Source organism: Amia ocellicauda, chromosome 12 (genome assembly GCF_036373705.1).
Source record: "Amia ocellicauda isolate fAmiCal2 chromosome 12, fAmiCal2.hap1, whole genome shotgun sequence".
Lineage (NCBI taxonomy): Eukaryota > Metazoa > Chordata > Actinopteri > Amiiformes > Amiidae > Amia > Amia ocellicauda.
The window spans coordinates 10,354,739-10,377,966 of NC_089861.1; the positions used below are offsets into that span (position 1 = coordinate 10,354,739).

Here is a 23,228-nt window from a genome sequence, read left to right on the forward strand (position 1 = left end):
GCTTTCTTATTTCATGTTATTATATATCATTTAAATTGATATGACATACAGCTATTTGACTGCATATGCTTTTAAGGGCCACATTCATAAACCATTTACCACATGCTAAGCTTACAGATACGTTTTCTAAATTTAGTCAGTGAACAACGAATTTTGTAAAGTGTCAGACAGATCGGCCAGGGTGTAATGTAATAGCTCCTCTAGGCAGCATTAATGTTCCTTTGAAAAAAAGAAGAAGTCAAACACTGTCTGATGGAAATGAATAGGTTCCTTACTGTGAGGCAGAAAAGTTGTAGCAGGAAGTCGCATGGATTAAGCGCTTACTGATTGTATAACTGGATTGCGCTGCCTGAAGCATTGCGTAGCCTTGCATATTTTTCCAACATTTCTTCTTTTATTTGAGCTTTTTGGTGTTAGTTTTCTAAGGAGGTCGAAGGGTTACTCTCTAGAAATACTGATTAATAGAATAGGCGTAGAGCTTAATTTGTAAACGATGAGGTGTCGGAGCTAAATATGAACGTGAGAGAGCAGATGTATGAGTAGCGGTGGAAGCAGAGCGCTAAGTGTGACAAGTGTGACGGGGGGGGGTGCTGCAGAGTTGTGGACCGGGGAGAGGGATGCTACGGGTTTGAGTTGTCATCTTTACTGTAACAGTCTTCACCATTCTTTTGAAATTGTATATTTTTCATGTCGTGAAACTTAAGCTGAAACTTATTTCTGAAATTAAGCTCTGGATAGGTGCCCTAAACACTGTCAACTCTAGTCACATTTCTTAATTCAGGAAGAGTGATAATATCTTTCCTTTTCCTTGAAGAGACCCAAACGGCATTTCCTTCAGAAGACAGGCTTTATCACGACTGGGCAGACTGCCTTTTCATATTCATTTTTTTTTTTTTTTAAATGTGCACCTTTAGAGTTGCTCTCTTTCAGAAGCCAAACTCAGTGATGAATTCACTTGTGAAAAACTGGGAAAGGGGAGCTGTGCTATCTGCACCCGCTCGGCAGGTCTCTTTCAAGACAGTAATTCATGGGGAGAGTGATGCAGACTCAGCGCAGAGAAAACCGGTTGCTGAGCATGCAGTGGTGCGTTCACAGTTTGGCCTGCCAGGGGACGTGGGCATCCCGTCTCCCCCAGAGCGCTTCATTCATCTCGTGTGTGCCCAGTAGTCAGAGTCTGAGATAAGTGTTAGCCTGGGCGACCGCAGAGCAAAGCAGCAGAGAACTCAAATTGCTACGGGTGTTACAAGCTGCAGGCTCTCATGCTAATCACCTGATGTATGATAATTCATGGAGGACCAGATTATCATAAATAAACCTGCATAGCCAGGTAAAGAAAAATCAAAATCTTGGTGGATATAGTCTGTGGAAGAACCTGCACCTTCCTGAACCGCCTTAAGCTAAACGTTGCCTATAAATGCAACTCAGAGGACCACTGGGCAGAGTATAAGCATACCGTAAACATGTCCACCTACTTTCCTGTACTTTCTGACCCCCATTTATAACCTTTAACATTAAGCAAACGACCTCCCCAGTGGATTTCTAAATAACTGAAGTATAATCAAAATATTTAAAACCAAACAGGTCAACAGAGCAGCCTACAGCAAACACAGGACTACGGTGCTGACAGACAGCAACAGGGAAGGCAATATTGCTGCATGGCAGGTACTGAACAGAGGGGCAGTAATAGTGGGAGCCTGAGAGACAATCAGCCCCGCAACGCACAGGGGCACACAATCAGCAGCCACCTACCTCTCTCTCCCGATTGTTATAAAAGTGGTAGATGAGAGTCAACCTCACGCTCAGGAAATCTGCAAAGCACAGTGACAGAGCGAGGGGACTTCCTGTTTAAAATCAACAAACAGCAATGCCTCTGCCTCTGTCTCTGCCTACTCTCGCCCCGTCCACCTCCCACCCACGGGCCTGAACAGACACCCACAGCGCCGGTGTGGAACCACCGTGGACACAGTCTCTCCTGTCATGAGGGCTGCAGGAAGCACCGAGTCTGGAGGATGGTACAGCCAGCTGCTTGGCAGAAACATTGATACTCCTGGGATGGGGAAATGGGGAGGAGGTCCCTGACTTCCTCACTCAGTTCTCTGCTTTCAGTTAGCTGCTGGTTACATCAAGCTGCATTAGCTAGCTTTTACTGCTAATGCTCAGGACTTCAGCAAAAGTCACTTTTTTTTTTTTCCATTCTTGCTTAGCTCCCCGTCTAATGCCCTGGCTGCAGTAATGCATATTGATTTCTATATATATATTGGTTTAACTCAATCAGCGCAGGCTGTGTTTGCTGACAGCAGCCTCGTCTCTCCCAGTCTGTGTCAGCCCACTGGGCTCCTCCCTGCCAGAGAGCCTCCCAGGGTCACTGGTGCTCTGTTGTTTTCTGAGAGTTCTGCTGTACTGCATTAGGCATAGCTTTGTTTCCTTAACAAACATCCCAATCTGAACACTTCCGAATGTGTTATTTATATACAATATTAAAATTCCACAACTAAACAGTATGGTGCTACTCCACTATTCACTTTTAGGCTTGGTTCTCCCATGAAATAAACTTCATATACAATGATTCAATTATACATCGATATGTCTGTCTGTCTATTTATGCATCAATATAACAGTTGATTGTGTATTTGTTGCAAGATGCTGATGTGTTCTGATTGTAATCCTGTTAAATATTTATCAGTGCTAGGACTTAACTGGGCTTGAATCTTTTAGAAAGGACTCCACTGTCATCACTTCATGATCACCTACATATAGACAGCTCTGGGAAAAAATGAAGAAATCACTTAACATTGATTTCTGAACTTGGAGTGGTCTCCATTTTTTCCAGAGCTGTATATATATAAAAATGACTTTTTTACTTGGCACGTTCACTTGGCCGTGATAAAGCCGTGTGGAACAGCTGTGCTTGGAACAGAAGGACAGAGAGGAGCAAAACACCAGATCTCACTGCTCATGTGAAAAACAGTCCAGGTGCACCTCTGTGGATCCTAGCGAATCGAGGACATGGCTTGGGAAACACTTCCAAATGTTTATCGCCGTGTACTAAACAGTGCGTGTGTGTCTCTGTGGAGGCCGCATTCTTCTACACAGATGTGTGGCAGGTGTGTTGGTTGTGTGGCAGGCATGTGTGAAAGCAATAGGAAATAGGTAAGCTGAAGCCTGGCAGAGGAAGGAGAGAGCCCCAACAACGACCCCCACAGCAGGACCCCCAGGCCACAGGGTGCTAATTGATCTGTAAACACTAACCAACTGTTGTCATTGGATGATAGTATAGATTCCGTAGAGACAGGCCTACCTATCACAGGAGTATGATTTGTTAGCTTGGAGATTATCTACAACAAGCACAGGCAGGGCAGTCTACTCTGAGTCAGCCACTGGGACCCAGGGACGAGAAGCCTGGCTATCACACAGTCAGTAAGACAAGAATGATTTCCATTTGGGAAAAACATTTACTTTTAAATCTGGTGTGTCTGTGTGTATATGTGTATACCATTATTTACACATTAATTGAATTAAACTAATAGAGCTTAGATATTAATTTGAGATGGAGACAGCCAGACAGACTCACTGATTCCACAGGAAGCCACAGAGCAGATCTCAACCTGAGACTTGTACACCTGGCATCAAAACTGTTTTTGAGCATCGCCCCCACACCCCCGAACTCATTGATGTGCGTCAGTTAGCTGCTGTGTTTGCATTCCACTCCTCAACTCCGATGAGGGAAACAGATTGTGTTTAGATTGCACAGGTCTAGCCTTCACACCATCATTTTATTCTTTTGAATCATTGTAGTTCATCAAAAAGAAAAAACGGAATAAAAAGAAAAATAATGGTTTCGTCATTTCAAAGTTGAGACAGCACACCGGGCCAGGCTGTGGCTGATGAAGTGATTGTGCAGTACGGGAGAGGATTACACATTCTTGCCGTACTGAGCTGATGGAAATGGCTTTTATCAAAATGGAAAATTCAAGCTGTTCGGAGACATCATTGACTGGGCTTGCGCCTTATTTGCTACAAGTTTCACTCAAGCTCCTGTTTCACTACACTAAGAAGCTATTATTAGAAAACAAAGGGATTCGAGAAGTTCAGCTGTGATGTGCTCGAAACTTTCTGAAGGTTCTTCCTTTATTGCCCATGAAAGCAGGTCTTTATGCTATACTGACAGTTGTTTGATCAGTTTGCGTTCACTAGAAATCACAACAGTGGAGTGAATGTCATGACATCCTTAATGGCAAATATTGTATTAATGTGGGTAGTTGACGTGGCATGTTGTTTTTTCTTTCCATGGAGCAAAAAACTATTAACTTAATTTTATTTTGATTCAAATGGTTTCATATAGTAAAAGGCTTTGTATGTAATCTTAACCATATAAAAAGTTGCAAAATGCACACAAATTTTGGGGAGAATTTTGAACTAAACATGATCAATGTCCATTGGTGTGACGGTTATGAATGGCTGCAAAATTGAACAACATTGATCATTTTAAGAATAATTAGTAAAATTCCTGGCATGTCAACATGGAAATGTCTTTATAAGAATGATATTCCTCAAGTCTATACATTACATTTTGAAATAGTTAAAACAGATTATGTGCTAAGAAGAACATAAGAAAGTTTACAAACGAGAGGAGGCCATTCGACCCATCGTGCTCGATGAAAACCAATGAGAAAAGTCCAAACATCAAAATGGCCAAACATCATGAGAAGTCCTTTAGTGTGACGGATATGTCCAATGGTGTGACACCATTTTCATGTCACTCCAGAGGACAAAGCTGTCACACCAGTGGACATGTTCTCATAATAAACCAGTATAAATATTGTTTTACAGCATTATTTGCACAAATTGCATATCAGGTTGAACATTTTAAGTGATGTGGGGTACTAACAAACCACGGAGGGGAGATCTGGTGAACTGCATGGTGCAAAGTGGTGACAAACACATTCACCTGGCTGCAGAAACCTGACTATTTATTACACCTACAAGGATGAGCATAATTTCTGAGACAGAGCCCACCAACCATGCTGCCAAGCTTACAAAATATGACTGGCTGCTTTTTAACCAGATTTAAACTAGTTTGCAAAGAAAAGTATGAATTCAAGTTATTCAATTAAATATCACCAATGCTTTGTTGCTTAATTATGTTTATTTTTAAACAAACATTAGCAAATAATTATTTGTTAAGCCTGTTAAACCCCAAGTTTCATAGAGGTGGCACATTCTTCAAGCTTGTGTTAAATACATTTTTTTTTTTTTATTGAATTACATTTAAAAGATTATATGGTGTTCACACACTTTTGAAAGTTTAATAAAATATATGTTTTTAAACAGAAGACTCTCGGTGCTTTGTGTTTCTTCCTTTGGTGTTACATGGTGTCCTTTGGGGTGACACTTATAAATGAGAGGGGGGCAAAAAGGTTGAAAAATTATGAAGATAACTGTAGAGCATGTGGCAGGTAATGTCATTATACCACACAAAAAAAAAATTGCAGCAAATCTTACTCAAAATGTAATGGGAGACGCCTGGGTTTCACCATTATAACAGCAAATTCTCTCTCATGTCACTTGATAAGCCAAATATAGTCAAGGATCTAGAAACAGGAGTGGTCAAGGATGAAGATAAACTATTTTATTATCAAAATTTGATTATTTGAAATGTTACATATCAATATTTTGTGGTTTCAATATTCAAGGCACTGATGGACTAAAAGGTTAATACAATTGGACTGAAAAGTAAAATCCAAGGTTACAATATATAAGTTTGAGAACTTCAGACTCAATGCAATGCAACTATATGATTTACATCAATGAGATTTTTTTTTTTTTCTCCCAATTTCTGGATATGAGGTTTTGCATTTGTATTTTTTACATGGTTGTTGTTTTTCCTTTGTTGATTATGTACAATACCCCTCCCACTCTTCCCAGCATTGCCAGACGAATTTGTGACCGCTCTATCTCAGACCATTCAGTAACCCGCATTACTAAACCGGTTTCACAACACCTACAATGCAACCAAAACGGCATACAACAGTGACAAATCCCACACTGCTGCCTCACACAACCTGTATGTAATCACTTTCCATGACATGCAGTTATGAACCCGACAAACCCTTAACAGCAGAAAATTCCACAGGTTAATGCACCTTTAGAAGAACCACTGAGATTTCTGTTCCCCTACAGTGAGGGAAAAAAAGTATTTGATCCCCTGCTGATTTTGTACGTTTGCCCACTAACAAAGAAATGATCAGTCTATAATTTTAATGGTAGGTGTATTTTAACAGTGAGACACAGAATAACAAAAAAAAAAAAAAAAAAAAAAAACGCATTTCAAAAAAGTTATAAATTGATTTGCATGTTAATGAGTGAAATAAGTATTTGACCCCTTCGACTTAGTACTTGGTGGCAAAACCCTTGTTGGCAATCACAGAGGTCAGACGTTTCTTGTAGTTGGCCACCTTTTAGTTGTTAAAATACACCTACCATTAAAATAATAGACTGATCATTTCTTTGTCAGTGGGAAAACGTACAAAATTAGCAGGGGATCAAATAATTTTTCCCCCCACTGTAAATGGCTTACTTCTGACCAGAAAAGACTTCTCTGCTTGTAAACTGTGCTCAATTCCACCTTTTCCCCCGCTAAAATGTACAATCTGCAAATTATATTTTTCACTTTGACATTATGGACATTTTCTGTGTTGATCAGTGGCAAAAACTGATAATAACATCCATTCTGATTTCATGTTGTAACACAATGACATGTGGAAAAGTCCAAGGGTGGTGAATACTATTGAGAACCACTATATATATATATTACAAAGATCACATAAGAATAATGCAAAGTCGTTCACAAGCAGTACATTCAGTGTCACTTGTTTAATGTAATAACATTTAAAGTTTGCTATTAAATGTAAGCATCTGCCTTCTTTTATAGATTGATCATGTTCTATAAAAACGTGGCCATACAATTAAATGTTTCATTCCATATTGACCTAATTTGGTAATAACTGACAAATAACTTTTAGCGTTTCATGTTAATTTGGGAAATATTTGTCCAGCTTTAATCCATTCCAAGTCGATTTCCTTTGCATATGGAAGGCATTTGTCCATTTCTGATTTAGAGCAGCCTCATATCCTGGAATAGAATATAATGAGATGCAAACGCAACACTTGTGGGTTGAATATCCTTACTGCCATTAAAAAGTTATGAGCTGGTTGAATAAAACGGTTCCTTTTTCCATTGATCTGATATGAGAAATATCATGGCAAGTTTTTACACATAGTTTATTGTGGTGTCTGTGCTGTGCACCTCTATGCCATTTCTCGGAATATATTTATTATATGCATTCTCAGTTCACGCCTTTCAAACCACTGAATCCGAGTCTTTAAGCATCATTGTGTTATGCACTCAGACAAGAAGGCTGTAATTTACCCATAAAGTTCCCACTTAGGACATGCATAACAAAGATCGGTATTATGCTACCGAGTATAATTCCTAATGCATCCCTTTTTATGTAGGCTTTGTGGAAAAGGAAATTGCCAAATTTTAACAGAATAACGTCAATCTATGAAAGAAAGCAGGGTTAACATCTGACGACAGTGCCTATATATGCCTACCCCACAACTTTCAAATTAAAAAAATATTCTAGAAATGTGTAGAAAATGTATTTAAAATAAAAACAAATAGTTTGGTTGGATAAGTGTCCACCTGTAAATTGTAGTGACTCATGTGATTCCAGGATAAGTTCAGCAGTTCCTGTAGGTTCCCTACATTTCCAAAGCAAAGTCACAACCATGAGCACCAAGCAGCTTTCAAAAGCATCCAGGACAAAGTTCTCAAGGCTCAGATACAGACTTTTTTGGCTGGTCTTGTAAAACTAAAATTGAACTTTTTGGTCTGAATGCAAGGTATGATATTTGGTGCAAACCCAAAACAGCACATCACCCAAAGAACAACATCCCTACTGTGAAGCATGGTGGTGGCAGCATCATTTGATGTTTTTCATCAGCAGGGACCGGAGCACTTCTCAGGAATTGAACAAAGGACAGAAAATTATTTGAAGAATGCCTGCTGCCCTCTGCAAGAAAGCTGGAACTGGGATAGAAATCCACCTTTCAGCATGACTACGACGTGAAGACCACAAACAAAACTACACTGGAGTGGCTAATGAACAAAAAGGTAAATGTCCTTGAGTGGCCCAGTCAGAGCCCCGACCTAAATCTAATCAAAAAGCTGTGGCATGACAAGACTGCTGTCCCTCAATGCTCCCCAAGGAACTTGACAGAGCTTGATCAGTTTTGTAAAGAAGAATGGTTAAATATTGCCAAATCTAGGTGTGCAAAGCTGGTAGAGACCTATCCCAACAGACTCACAGCTGTAATTGCTGCAAAGGGTGCTTCCACCAAGTATTAACTCAGGGAGATGAAGACTTTTATCCAATTATGATATTACAGTTCTGTGTTTTATAACATAAAATAAACCTTCCCCCCTTAACAGTCTGGAGTATGGTGTGTAGATAAGGTGATCCCCATTTAAATGCATGAAACTCTGAGGCATTGACACAACAAAATGTGAAAAAAGGGTGTAGACTTTCTACAGGCAATGTATAACACACATACAAATAAAGATCTCTATAAATATACTATACACCATGCATCATTCTACATCCCCACATCAGCGTGACTAGTATTTTCTCTCTGAATTTTAGAACTATCAGATAACCATTGCTGAATTACTACAGCATTTCTTTAACTGATTTCTTAAAAAATTACAGAGGCTGAAAATGAATGTTGTACCAGGTAAACCACTACGCTCCAGTTCACAGCACTGACAGTGAGGGGTTTAAGTGTTTAGCAGAGCACCTGCAGGGGAAACAGCAGCAGCAATTGCCAACTTTAGCCCCCCTGTCAGACAGCAAGTGGAAACAGTCATTATTTAAGGGCTGCATCTAAAAACAGCTTTGTGTCAAGACTGTATTTCTGTTTTAGCAGTTTCTCTTCCTTTAAATCCGACTCCTTATGATTCTCTACTTTACCGTTGTTCTAAACTGGCCCACATTGAGCCACATGCAACATGCTGAGATAAAATAAGTTACTTGGAAATAAAAACTGATGGATTTATTCCTGCAGCGGGGAGAGGGCAATTTAAATTGGTCGATTGCCAATGGATGTGATCTTTTCTTCCCCATAGGGACCCTCCCCCTTAGTGGCCGATTCAACTCTCCATGGTGTTTGAACCTTAGAAACAAGTTATTAGTTGGACATGTGTGGTCTAATTTTTATAGTTTTCTTGCCTACAGTAATGTTCTCTATTCTCAGCTCAGTGCCTGCATTAAGCAAGGGATGAAACATGCTGAGGAGGTGCAGAGGGATGAGAGACAGCAGGGAAAAGATAATCACCAAGCGAGAGACCACTGCCCTGGGTCTTTTTGTGCCTGTCAGCATGTGTATGTGTGTGTGTGTGTGTGTGTGTGTGGAGCCATGTGTGGAGTGTGGGGTGTGAGTGGTGAAGAAATTGCTACTCTAAATATGAAACCACGCAATGCAACAGCATTCCATCACTTTTATCAGAAGTGACTATGCAATTTATACACAGTTCCAAGACAAACAAGCCAAAAAAACCACAGAAATTGAATATGGCACAAGAATTGGCACAAGAACCGCTACACTAGGATCAAGGTGTCTTTTTCATATATCACCTCCATTGTTATATACAACCTCCATTAACAGGGAAAGCATGCTATATCTCAATCCACCTGAAAACGTATTTGTATGTATCCATATACAGTCTTTATTAATTGTAATGCAGCTTTCAGAGGTTTTAAATTGAGAATATAATTTAGCTTTGAGGTAAGATTATGCAATTGTGTACATTTGAACTTAACTAGGGGGAAAACCTGTCAAACAAGATGACCCTCCTAATGCAGGTAAGCCATTAGTTTGTTAAATAAATACTTCTGCCACTGGGAGGATAGCCTAACAGTAGAGAAATGACAACAATATAGGGCAAGTCTGGTAAAACCTTCTTGTCCTTTCATTTCTGATAGGGTGCTGTCAGTCCTGTTTGAAATTGTAAGGCCATGGTCTCTTCCCACACTTATACCCACTACTCACCTCAGTCTTGCCTTTGCTGGTACAGGATTGCTGCTTATCCACAGGTACCACCCAGTCAATCTACACAGAAAAACACAGCAGTGCATTTAGAACCAGGATTTAGATACAAGTTTTGGTGTGTCTCCTAAAAAGAAAAACAGCACGAAGTCATTAGGTGTCATGTGAATATTTAATCAGTGTGTTTTCAAGATTTCATATTGAAGAGGAAAAACCAGGAACTGACAATATGAAATATGCACTGTCCTAAAAACACAAGAGCCAGGCGTAGCCCTTGCTTACAGGTAGGTTGGGGCAGGTTTGGATTTACAATAGCTGGGAGCAGTCCTTGTTTATAGAAAAGTGTGGGAAAGTTTTACCCCTCCATCTGTGGATCTATAGCTAACACCAGTGGATTTGTGGGTTTATTCTTTTCTGACACACCAGGCCATGTGTGGGATTAGCACACTGTATCACTAGGAACCCCAATAACTCCTAGTGCAGATTTCAAATGTCATTCTCTCAGTCTTGACAAGGCCTTTAAGCTCTTACTACCATTTCTTGTGTTTCTCTGCTGTGATCCTTGCTCGGTACCATATGTACTTGACTTGTCTACTGGCAGTAACGCAGGTTGAGGACTTTTAGGGACAGAGGGATATAAAATAACGACGGCAGATTATTATTTATTGGCAGACGCCCTTATCCACAAGATTATTGAGCTGCTATCTCTTCCAAACACCCTCACGAGAGGACACTGAGTCAGTGAGGCCTCCCTCTCCAGGCGGTGTTATCTGCCCATGGGCTGTGGGAGGCGAGAGGAAGTGATTCTTTGGGGGAGTGCAGGAGCTGATAAAGCCTCAAGGATGAGTGTAGAGAGAGGTGAGGGGCTCCTGCTGTCCCATTCCCACAATGCTCCTACTGACTCACATGCCTGTCTCAGCTCAGCACTGCCAGATTTCCATCCAGCAAAGTCCTGCTCTGACTGGCCCCAAGGCCTGCTCTCATACTCCTCTCAGGCATGCTGCACTGGCTGCACGTGCAAGATTGTGCTTGTACTGTGTCAGCCTAATTTTTATTTCAATGTACGTAGGCCATGCTTATGCTGGGCGCACACACACACACCTCTAAGATCTGGTGTAAAGTGCAAACCCTGCAGTATGATGCCATGTGCTTTATTTCTAATGTAGGCTATACGGAGACGGATACGAAGAATGTTGACGTGTCACTGATAACATGGAATGTTCTGGGTCATTAGGAGGTGGCATATTTCACTGCGGACATTGGAATTGCACTGGAGGCGTGACATCACCACTTAATCCTGAGTTAAGCAGGTTCTGAACTACACACAGGAGTCTTTGTCTATGGGTCAGGTGTATGTGGCACATGTGCTTTGCATGAGCTGCTTTGCATGGTGCATTTGTTCCAGTGCGTTTCGATGTCACTGTGATTACAGCATATTTCCTATTCAGCACAGGTCATCGATGTGTTAAGGATAAATTTGCCTTCAGTGGTTCAACCCAATATGTATGTTGACTTGGGAAAAGGCTTCCATGGCTACCAGACAATGCTAATTGAGGTGTGAACAGTAACAATAAAAGAAAACATGCACTGGAGCTAGTTGTCCCATATTGTCCCATATAGACCTTCCAACTCAAGATAATTGATTTTAAAATGTCTTATGAATCCATTTAGCTTCTGCTGTAGTCTGACTGCATGAGGCTATGCACGCCACAGAACAGTCATGTAAACCTCACCTCAAGACCTACCCCCGCAGCGCTGCCTGTGCACTGCCACAACCCACACTGACATAGATCACAGGTCTAGAAAAAATACAAAGCCACCATGATGACTGGAAGCCTGACCATCACATATCTGAGCAGAAATATGAGCAGAGCAGGTTTTTGAGACGGCTGCCTGATTGTGACATGAACAAGCAACACCAAATCAGTTGAAGTGTTTCCGTCTCTGAGTTAAGAAATGAAACAAACAAGCAGCACAGAAAAACAGTGACAGGTAGATAGACAAAACACAGTAGATCGTGCTTCTGGTCTCCCATCACTGCTCACCTTTTTGTGGGGTTTCTTCAAGTCCTTGGTGTCGACAGCCAGGATGGCGTCTTGGGCCCCCAGGTACAGTATGCCAGTGACAGGGTGCAGCAGGAAGGTGCTGAAATTGGAAACGCCACTCTGAGTAAACCGCTCTAGCGACACACCTGTAACAAAATCAGAGGAACATAAAAAGGGAGGTTTGGGGAAAGTCCTTCACAAATCTATCTGACTCGTGAGGCCAGAGCTTATACTGGATACACCTCAGTTCAATTACAGGTAAACCCCAAGTGCTGAGGTCAGAGACACAGCCAATAGGCATGGCCCACAGGCACAGCTAGAAATGTGTCTGCTCATTTAGAGAATGTGAGGGTGACAGAAGGTGTATGTTTGATTGTGCCGAGTGTCTGCCTGACTTTCCATTTGAGACTGTGTGCAGGAGTCTGTATCTTTGTGTTAGTCCCAGCTGAAGCCACCCAGAAAGCTGAGGGCCAGGGCATCAAACAGACTTTATCAGTCAAAGGATTCATTGGATTCCAGGGGATGAAAGAACATGAAGCTCTCCTCAAAGGGACCCTTGACGCTTCACAGGGAGCAATTCACTATGGCTTTTTTCTGAACCAGATTGTTGTTGGAACAGTTTCCCAACCACTGTTACCCTGACTGGGTCAACTGTACTGGAAATCAGAAAGGGTGAGATCCATTTCCACAATTTTCTCCTACAGAATTGCAGAGCTACTAGTTCTACTCTCTGCAAGGTTTCCTCATGAACTCAGGCAAACTATAAATTGGCAATGTGATCATCGTAGCTTTCACCATATCAAAATGCGTTCAAACCATGATTGGCAACCCTCACTGGTTTTACAGCAGAGACTTAGCTTGTACAAACGAACTGTAAAAAAGCAGCACTGAATACAGAATGTTCATAACCCACCCCTGAAAACATGTCTGAAACAGAGAGCCAGAACAATTTTGTTTAGCTTGAGTCTTATTTTCTACATTATTGCCATTGAATAATTTGCTCAAAAGAAAACCAGAAAGGTTGATAAGGAAAAAAGGTTGGTATCCAGGAACAGTACAGTTAATCACAGAGGACTCATAGAGTCATTGCAGGAATGAGGAGAGCTGGGCAGAGAAGAATGATATAAAACAATGAATGGTTACTCCAACAAGTGTACACAAACATACCCACCGATACTCACATGACACTGACTACAAAAAACAAACTGGGAACCAGGTCAAATGTTGAATTAAGCAAAACAAAACACAAGAATTAAGTTTCATTATCCTAATGACAACATGTGTTAATAACAATAACAGATCTTCAGGAAAAACGGGTCTGACCACTGGATCAGTCGGGGCAGATCAGTGGTGCTCAAATCAAGTAAGGCTTCTCTGTATCTGCACTAAAGAACTCCGTGCTGGCCTGTACTGAGCTACAAAGGCCAGACTGCTCAGCCCCCACAGCTAGCCTCAGCACTGTCCTCTGCACACCGACCGTATTCATGACACTCACCAAGGATATCAAACAGTCTGCTATTGTGGCAGGCACCCGAAACAGCTGGCTGGGCAGTCCATGACAAAAAAACTCAGATGTCACAAAGGACAAATGGAAGCTTGCCTTAAACTCTGCCCCATGTTTCCCACTTCCCAGAACGCCCATAGATTTGGTCCAGGGAGCTATTACTAAAAAAAATTGCTTTTAGACAAGAACAGAATCAGTAATCTTTAACTAGGAATTTATACATACTCTTACTTCCCTTTACTCAAGGCCATCTCTCTCATTTGTTTTATTTACCCATCCATCAATTTTCAATAACCGCTGCATCCAGTTCAGGGTCATGGTAATCGGGAGCCTAACTCAGCAGACACAGGGTGCCAGTCGCTTTTTATTTATATTCTGAACAATAATAATCATGCACAAAACGATGATGCGGTCTTCCCAGAATCCCTCATGGGTTTTTCTTGTTAGGCTTCAGCATGAGCCATTTCTCTCTCAGCCTTGGTCCACAGTGCAGTCACAACAGTGACACAGCAATGCTACAATGCTCCTGCCCTCTGGGGCGAGGAGGGATTACAGGGTTAGTATTTTATTCAGCTGGGCTCAGTGTGTGTGAATTCACTCGCTTATTCAATCAATGGCAGATTGCATGTCTATATGACAAAGAGCAGAAACAATATTAAAAAAAACATTCTTTAATTTGTTATACATGAACATCAGTTTCCAGTCTTCCCTCTTTGTGACACAAGCTCTTCTTACACTTTTATCGAAACATTTGTTGGAAGAGGGTAAGCGAAAATCATAGTGGGAAAGCAATCATTTCCTCAAACCTCTCAGCACATTTCACACACTTTTGATGACAGAGCACTGGCCTATCAAAATGGGAACCTCTTAAGCCCACTACATTGTCAATAACGTCCGCACCTGCGGCATAAATGCAGGGCTTCTACATCAGCCAAGGCCAAGGTAACAGATACTGCTGACAGATAAATAGTGTGTCTGCTCCATTTTGCTTTTGTTTTTTGTCCATTTATCTCCACATCAAAACTGTTTATTGCAGTGTGCTGTCTCTCTATATATAGCTACCTGTGGTGAAGACAGTATCAATTCTTCCCACCTCAGCCCTTGACATATGCTCAACAATCTGCAGCAACATAGCATGAAGTGACGCTGCCAGAGAGGAGAATCAGAATCTGAGTGAACCCCCTAAGAGGCAACCTGACAACCAAAAATGATCCCACACTCCCAAGATAAGAGTGATTGAGCTTTTGTTCCATCCCACTGCTATACTGAACCCCCCACCAGCCACCAGTCACAACAGTGCAGGCTTGCATCCCCCAGAAAACGAAAGAATTCAAATCTGTAAAAGCCATAATCACTGTCACTGATGTGGCGGAAAATCCCCTTTCTACTGATGTACTGTGTCGTGTCACTTTTAATTAAGGTTTATGGGTCTGGGATTAAGGTATTAAAAGTCACTATGACAGTCGGTGCCCTGTTGCTTTTGATTTGGTCTTTGAAGGAGTGAGAGGTTAAGATGTAATTGACACAGTGACACACCGGAAGAACTCTCTGTTGACTCGGGCGAGACAGACAGCACTGCTTGCCTTTTCTGATGTGTGTGAAAACTGGGCAGAGGGTCACCAGTCAATCAGCACAGCCCCGGTGAACAGGCTGTTATTCGCAGGTAACTAGCTTGAGTACAAATGCTAATTTCCATGTAGAAACACAGACACACTGAATGGAAGAGCCCTAGCTGACTGGCTCTTACACAGAGTTCCACACTGACGAAGCCATAGGAATGCAAGGAACCAAAATCAAGGCACTCTAATCTACCGCACAATGGAAAAAAAATAAAAGCAAAAACCTTTCTATCATTTTAGACAGTGGAGTGTAAAAAAGGAGTGTTTCATGCCAAGGTGACTAGGGACAGAAACCTCATCTTTAGCATTCTGGAACACACCAGTCTTTCAATATCATACATCTAATTTCAAATAGAGAGCTACACATAAGCAGTAGGGATGATTTGGTTTTTATTTGATCAGCTTTCACCATGACAGACCTTTGTTTGTAGTTGACTGGGAAGATGTGCAAGTGTATTAATAAAAAATGTGTTACGGTGAACACAGTTTGGTTCATTTTCTTGTCCCCAGCTGTGTGGCACATGTCCCTGAAAACAACTTGCTTCGGTGTTTAGCCATGAAAGATACACTTTTTAAGTTACACTGGTGTTATTGTTTTTTCTTAAATGACACCATTGAAAATTGTCTTAAAATAATCCTATCAATAGATCAATCAAAAGGTTGTTTTCTATGAAGCTTTAAAAATTGAAAGGAACATGTGTACTCTTATAAATGGTTTACAATTGTGCTCCAGATTGCAAGTGTTTGGAAAGGGATCAAATCATATTAATTAATTTGGGGTTAAGTAACCAAAGGGATTTCATAGCACACGGTTAGATTTTTAGGAAACTTTTAATGTGCAAAGTGCAACATCTCCAGACCTGTAGAAATCAAATTGTTTGCCTTCAATCTGATAAACATATAAAGCTGCTTTCACAGACCTTGATTAGTATATGACTACTCTACCTAAAATAACACTGGGTAGTTCCAGACTAGAGATAATCTGCATCTTTGAAACAGCCCATAGATACATAAAATAAATATACATTTCAGTGGTTCACCTGAACACATAAATTCTGAGAAACGCAGAGACACACATCTTTAAATTTCCTGTGCGTTCGAAATGTAGAAACTTGTTTGAACTAACCACTTAACCATATCACATTGTGACCGACTTGCTGCAGACCACTCGCGCTGCTAGCTGCTAACAAACACACTGAACAGCAATCTTTATCTTTTCCTACCTTCGTGTGTTGAGCGTGTGTGAGACGCTTACTCCCTACCCTGCAGTCTTGCTGTCTGACTCTCTCACTCCAGACGCCTCCCCCTCCCTTCCCAGTCTACGGTGACTGAGCAGCCTTCCCTCGAGTGATGCTATTGCCATGGAAATGCCGCCCCCCACGATGCTCCTGTCATTGTGTGCGAGTGACACATTATTAAAGGCAGTCATTACAAAAGGCACGAGCTGAAACGCGCGGGGCTCAGACAGCCGCCCCGAGTGTGATAAGATGCCCTTGCAAAGAGCCCATGCCTTCTCTTTAGGAAGAACCCCCTGCGGCTCAGTCTGTATTGTCAGCTGGTCCTGCCGCTCCTCCATCTGCACCCTGACCACTGGGCTGTCTTTAAAAACATGGGCACATAGCTCCAGAGCTTAAACCTTATCTCCTGCACTTCAAATGACAAGAATACTAGTGACAGGGATAACCTTAACCCTCAGAGGGCAGATTAATTCACACTCAGAGCGAGACGTAGAAATCCCAGACTCAGCTTAGACCAGTGGTGTACGGTCAGGGCATGAAAGTCACGCACTGGATGAAAGATGGGAAAGTTTAAACATGCCAGCAATAGTATACAATTAAACGTTCTCCCATTGTTATATCATATATTTTTTTTTAATTTAAATACTTCTGAACACTGTCTTTGTACATCATCACAGGCTAGCTCTGTATTACTCTGTATTAGCTCTGTATTGTTTCACACAGAGTTGTCATTCACACAGAGAGTTGTCACAATCTGAACAAACTCCCCAGCGATGTGGTTGAAGCTGAACATTTGGGAACATTTAAAAATAGACTGGATAGGATCCTTGGATCACTCAGTTATTAATGGACACCAAACGAGCACGATGGGTCGAATGGCCTCCTCTCGATTGTAAGCTTACTTATGTTCTTACTACTCAGTTACATTGAACAGACTTAGAGGGGATCAGTGTCTGTTGTGTGTTTCACTTATGAATAATGTGTGTACCGAGCCCATCTGTAACTCTGCAATTAGAGCCAAAAGAAGTGAAACTGCTAACAGGTTAACACATCCTCTTCTTGCTCTTGATTCTTATGATATGGTTACTAAAATGACTACTGCTCATCAGTTTAAAAAAGGGAAACTATCTCACCATGAACTCCACTGGAGCCATGTGGTTGACAGTTTTAATCACACATAACACATCATGTTTATACACTGGGTCAGGAACTATTTAAAACATATTAACTCAGTATTGAATCGAAAAACTATTTTCCTATTGATAAGCTAATTATGATGAACAAGGAGGATTCAATCAAAGAGAAGGGAGCATACTATGGGATCTGGAATCATTAAAATGTTGTCAACATATCTGAGTCATGGAGTACTACAAAAATATGACTATCCCATTGTATAGCACTTATACCTTTTAATCTACTATAGCAACTAACACTAATACTATAGTGCAGTGTAGTACTACAACTATATCACTATATGTGTACTGCATTACTGTTGGATGTGTCCTCTGTGATCCTGCTGGTACTGCACTGTGGCAGCAAAGCCCTTTTTCCTCAGCGCAGTGTTGTTTGCAAACAGAGCAGTCAGCAATCAAATGTTCCAAGCTGAACCCCAGCAACTGCCCCCACAAATTCTATCAAAATTCATAGATGGGAAATGTGTATTTTTATACACGATGCAGACATGTGGCTGCAGATGCTGCCCCTACTGATGTTCTTATACTAATTCGAGTCATCTGCCCATGTGGTCAAACTCAAAGGTCCAAGCCTGTTAAACACACAGGATAGCAGGATAATCGCAAAGAGCTTATTGTCAGCTGACCTTTACAATTCTGGGCTAATGGCTGCGGTCAGAGTGGCTGGCAGCAGCTGGGCTTGCAAAAAGGAGCTGCGCACAGAGCTCCCAAGCTGCCTGAACTTGCAGAAAAAGGGCTACGAGATTGAGTCTGGCAAGTGCCGAGGAACTGCCAATGTCAATTTGACTTCGGAGAAGGCACACAGATTTGTAGGATTAGGGGTTCCCAGTTCGGGGGAAATTCTCTTCCAGCTCCTGCCATCTTACTTTCATTTCTGGTTTAGTGACGTATTTTCATTTATGCACGGGGTGTTATTTGCTATGCTAATTGACAGGACTGTGCATTTCCAGCAAATTACTCAGAGAAATCTACCTGCCAATCACTAGTCTGCCTTTTGTCTCTTGTGCAAGACGCCTTCCATTGTTTGGGCTCCTTGGCTTGAAAGAGCCTTCATTCTCTCTTATAAGCAGCGACGCCCAGAATGCACTCACATGTCTTCTGCTTTGTGTCCCCATTGTGCTTTAAATTCTTACACACATCCTTTTGGTTTTGTTAATGCTGTTTTACTACGGGAGCAGTGTGGTTCAATGCCTAGTCCTAGACAAATATGTGCCAATCAGTCCTGCTTAAGATATACTGCTTGGGAAATATTTTCAGCGTATTCAATGCACCATAATGAAGGATCTTAAACAACATTACAGATGGTCATTGGCTAGAAAAAATTATAACACCATTAACTACCCATTCCAGCAGAAACACCCTCTGAAGATACTTCACACTCAGCTGAAAGGTGATAGGAATGGATTAATTATGCACAGTGTCGGAGAGACCTTAATCGAAGCTTCTGCAACACGAACACACATTCTTTCTCCATTTCTTTGATGAAGCTATCCAGTAGCACAATTCAAAACAGTGTAATGTTTTCACAAGTCCATGCTAGAGCCTCTGTGTCATGTGCAATGTCAAGCTATCTGACACTGCTATATTTCATGCCTTTTGGATGTTTTGCTATGTGCTGTGTTGCATTTCCAGAGGAATAAGCTAGACTTACAGCACTGATGCAACCCCTTCAAAATAAGGTAAGAAAGTGAAGGAAAAGACAACTGCTAGACACAGTACTGACGTACACAACTGCTCTCGCTGCACAGGGCTGTGTGTCATTCAGAAGCAGATAAAGCTAGAATGCAGAGTGAACTTCTGTAAAGAATATATTTCATTACAAGGAGGGATACAGTGTGTTGAGTTGGGACTGGCATATAGAAACATAGAAGACTGGTCTAACCTTTCAGTCTGAACACTGTAGTTTTTAATTATTTAAGTGCCCTAGGCTGGTGAGGCAAGAAGGAAAGTGCTTCCAAAATAAAATACATTGTTATAGCTATTCTTGTAGCTGCTGTTTATCTAGACGTAATCCTGCTAGACAAGTGTAGCCGAAGTAAGCTTAGCTGCATACAAATTTAATATATGTCTGCTGTTTACTAACCTACTGTCCCTTAGGCTTCCCTCTGTCTCTCTCTATTATTCTAAACCCAATGAGGCGGGCCCATGGGTCTTCCTCACACAGTCACACCCACTTATTACATAGCCCTGCCATATTAAAATATTGTACTTGGTGCCGATATATGATCAAAACAGAAAACAGGAGACACTTCTTCACACAGAGAGTTGTCACAATCTGGAACAAACTCCCTATCGATGTGGTTGAAGAGACAATTTGGGAACATTTAAAATCACTGGTAGGATCCTGTGATCACTTAAGTTATGGACACCAAATGAGCATGATGGGTCGAATGGCCTCCTCTCATTTGTAAACTTTCTTATGTTCTCACTTTCTGACAAGGCTTATTATTTAAAAGAAACTAGAGATCCTTATTGTTCACTTCAGAAAGCTTTGTTTTCACTGTTTTAACTGGGGAAACAGGCCAGTCATTATCAATTCTACCAACTGCTGGTGTCAACACTTAACAAGGCAGCAAATTAATTAAATAATAAAGCTAACCTTGTTTCCAAGCCAATGAGTCCCCTGACAATGGGCACCATGACAGCCCATTGTCTCTTGGTAATGTCAGAACCAACCACTCCTGCACAGAAAAAGCTTAAGCTTATTTAGATGTCAGAGAGGATTAAATTAAAGTAGCTGAAGTGAATGCAGCACTTACTCAATAATAATAGCAGGAAGACTTGGCTATTAACAATCAAAATTATCATGAGGATTTCAAACTCTTCTGCTTACTTAAAAACAAAAGGGGAGAGAAACAATCATATATGTTAATGAGTTGTTAACTGTTTACGTCAAGTTATTTTGAAGTGATACGTCTACTTTATCCTCACTGCATATCCATTGTAATGGAGAGAAAGAAAGTTGAAAGGAATTTTAATTCCACACAAAAACAGGGATGATTTAGACAAATTGAAAAGAAGGAAAGAGGATTTTAACACTTGGGGGTCTCTTTTTCTTTCTCCTGGTCAGGCGTTAACATTCCCCACACTTTTAAGTTCCTTGTTCTTCACTTTCGACGGTCCGTCCGCCTTCCACACATTATCATAATCCCGCAGATGAAGCGGTTTCCTGAGCTCAGCGCTAATCTGGTGAAGAACGAGCTGAGCGCTGGTGCAGCCTGGTGTCTGTGTATTTTAATGAAGATGCCCTTTGCGCCTTGCTGGCCTTTAATGCCGGAGGAGTCCCCTCCTGTGTAAACCGGTCAGAGAAGAATAAAGGCACTGGAGTGCGTCTCTATTGTGTGCTCCAACAATGCAGCTGTTGCTGAACAATGGTGCGCAGTACCTTCAATGACAGAGCAGAGCCGCAGCAGCCCGTGGCCGGATACAAATGTGTGTCTGTGCTTGTGTGTGTTTTTTAAACATTCATAAAAGGCAACAAGACCTCCGTAGTGGCTGCATGCCAACACACAATATCAGACTCTCTGTTCCTTTGTGGCTCCTCAAACAGACAAAGTCATTATCAAACCTGATCTCAACTGCCCAGCCCTGCTATTCAGTCCAGCCCTTCTCCCCTTTCAAGCTGAACATCATAAACAGAGGCAAATCCTTAGATGGCTTCGGCCAAGAGAATTAGCAGCCCCCTGCCTCTGACTGAGAAGCGCTAAAGTCCTTTTACTTACGGCCTGAGCTGGATTGGAGCCCGGGGTTGTGGGAGACGGCAGGGGTGGATTAGATGTTCCCTGGGACACTTTAACTATCAGGGCATGGGGAATGGGGGGGAACCTGTCAGAGCTGTGATGAGAGGCCTAGTCAAACTGCTTATGCCCATTTGAGCACCATCATCTAATCAATAACTGCTGCAATTATCTCCTCTGAATCCTCATTGAAGGTAGATGGGGCATAGTAGTATACTCTGCAGCGCTGTTGATAGTAACACAGTGTAACATCTGTTTGTTTATACTATTGAATACTACCTGTCATCTCCTGAGACTCACACCTCCAGACAGGGTATCTGTGGTGGGGGGTGGGGAGGCAAGAGGGAGTGACTCACTAAATATTTTATATTATATACAAAAAACACAAGAGCAGCCCTTTGTTATGCAGGCTTTAGACAAAAGGCCTACAGGGCAAACCAAAGCCTTGTTTCCTGAAACTGTGATAAATCCACTCAACAATAGGGGAAATCCCCAAAGCAGACGCTCTCCGGCCAGTGATCACAGCTCAGACTCCCCAAGCCTATCACAGACCTGAAATTGCACTCTGTCTTGCATTTCAGCTTCGTGCGGAATTCTTCATATAGATTTCAGAGGCTTTATAAACAACTCCCTCGAGTCTGGATTAGTGTGGATTAGCCTGATGAGGAAAGAACAGCAGATAAAAACACTTCATTGACAAGAAGGGGGGAGTTCTTCAAAGCCCACTACCAGGAGGTTCCCACTATGTGCTCTTTATCTCTCCATTATAGCGCTAAAGACTGGTTCATGCATTCTGTGTGATAAAGCGTTTGAGGCACTAATCAGTGTTGCCCTAAATTCACCCATGCCCGAGAGGATTAAACTGCGAGTCCCAAAACAGCCTCTGGCACTGAGCTCCAGGCACAGCAGGAGATCAGAGCACCTTGTCAATTGGGGCGGTTCGATGGCGGTCTGTGCTGCAGAGGAAACGGCACATGGTAAAGCCATTTCCTTGCACAGCAATAAAGGTGGTAATATATACAAGGCACCAACAAGCTGACTAGATGGATTTCAAAGTTTCTTGCTTGTGTGCAAAATCTGTTCCATTTCATTTTTAGACCATTTCTCATCTCCATCTTATTTACAAAAGTACATTCAAGTGAAAGGAAACTCATCATTGAATTACTATTGTTTTTGCGCCTACAATGTCGGGGACTTTTTGTTCTGGAATAATAAAGAGTCCAAAAGCATAGGTGTTCTACAGCAGCAGTGACTATTGAATGGCAATCTACCTGAACATGACAGCAGGTACATACACTCACCTAAAGGATTATTAGGAACACCATACTAATACTGTGTTTGACCCCCTTTCGCCTTCAGAACTGCCTTAATTCTACGTGGCATTGATTCAACAAGGTGCTGAAAGCATTCTTTAGAAATGTTGGCCCATATTGATAGGATAGCATCTTGCAGTTGATGGAGATTTGTGGGATGCACATCCAGGGCATGAAGCTCCCATTCCACCACATCCCAAAGATGCTCTATTGGGTTGAGATCTGGTGACTGTGGGGGCCAGTTTAGTACAGTGAACTCATTGTCATGTTCAAGAAACCAATTTGAAATGATTCGACCTTTGTGACATGGTGCATTATCCTGCTGGAAGTAGCCATCAGAGGATGGGTACATGGTGGTCATAAAGGGATGGACATGGTCAGAAACAATGCTCAGGTAGGCCGTGGCATTTAAACGATGCCCAATTGGCACTAAGGGGCCTAAAGTGTGCCAAGAAAACATCCCCCACACCAT

General features: G+C 41.7%; 1 protein-coding gene across 1 annotated transcript in view; it reads right to left on the reverse strand.

The window, feature by feature from the left end:
• The window catches only part of sema4f (sema domain, immunoglobulin domain (Ig), transmembrane domain (TM) and short cytoplasmic domain, (semaphorin) 4F), a 54,988-nt gene that overhangs the window by 9,099 nt on the left and 22,661 nt on the right, over positions 1-23,228 (reverse strand). The window contains exons 2-3 of the mRNA XM_066718318.1: positions 12,153-12,298; positions 10,111-10,170 (exon numbers count right to left, since the gene is read on the reverse strand). Coding sequence (XP_066574415.1) covers positions 10,111-10,170; positions 12,153-12,298 — 206 coding nt within the window. The remainder of the gene's footprint in view (positions 1-10,110; positions 10,171-12,152; positions 12,299-23,228) is intronic.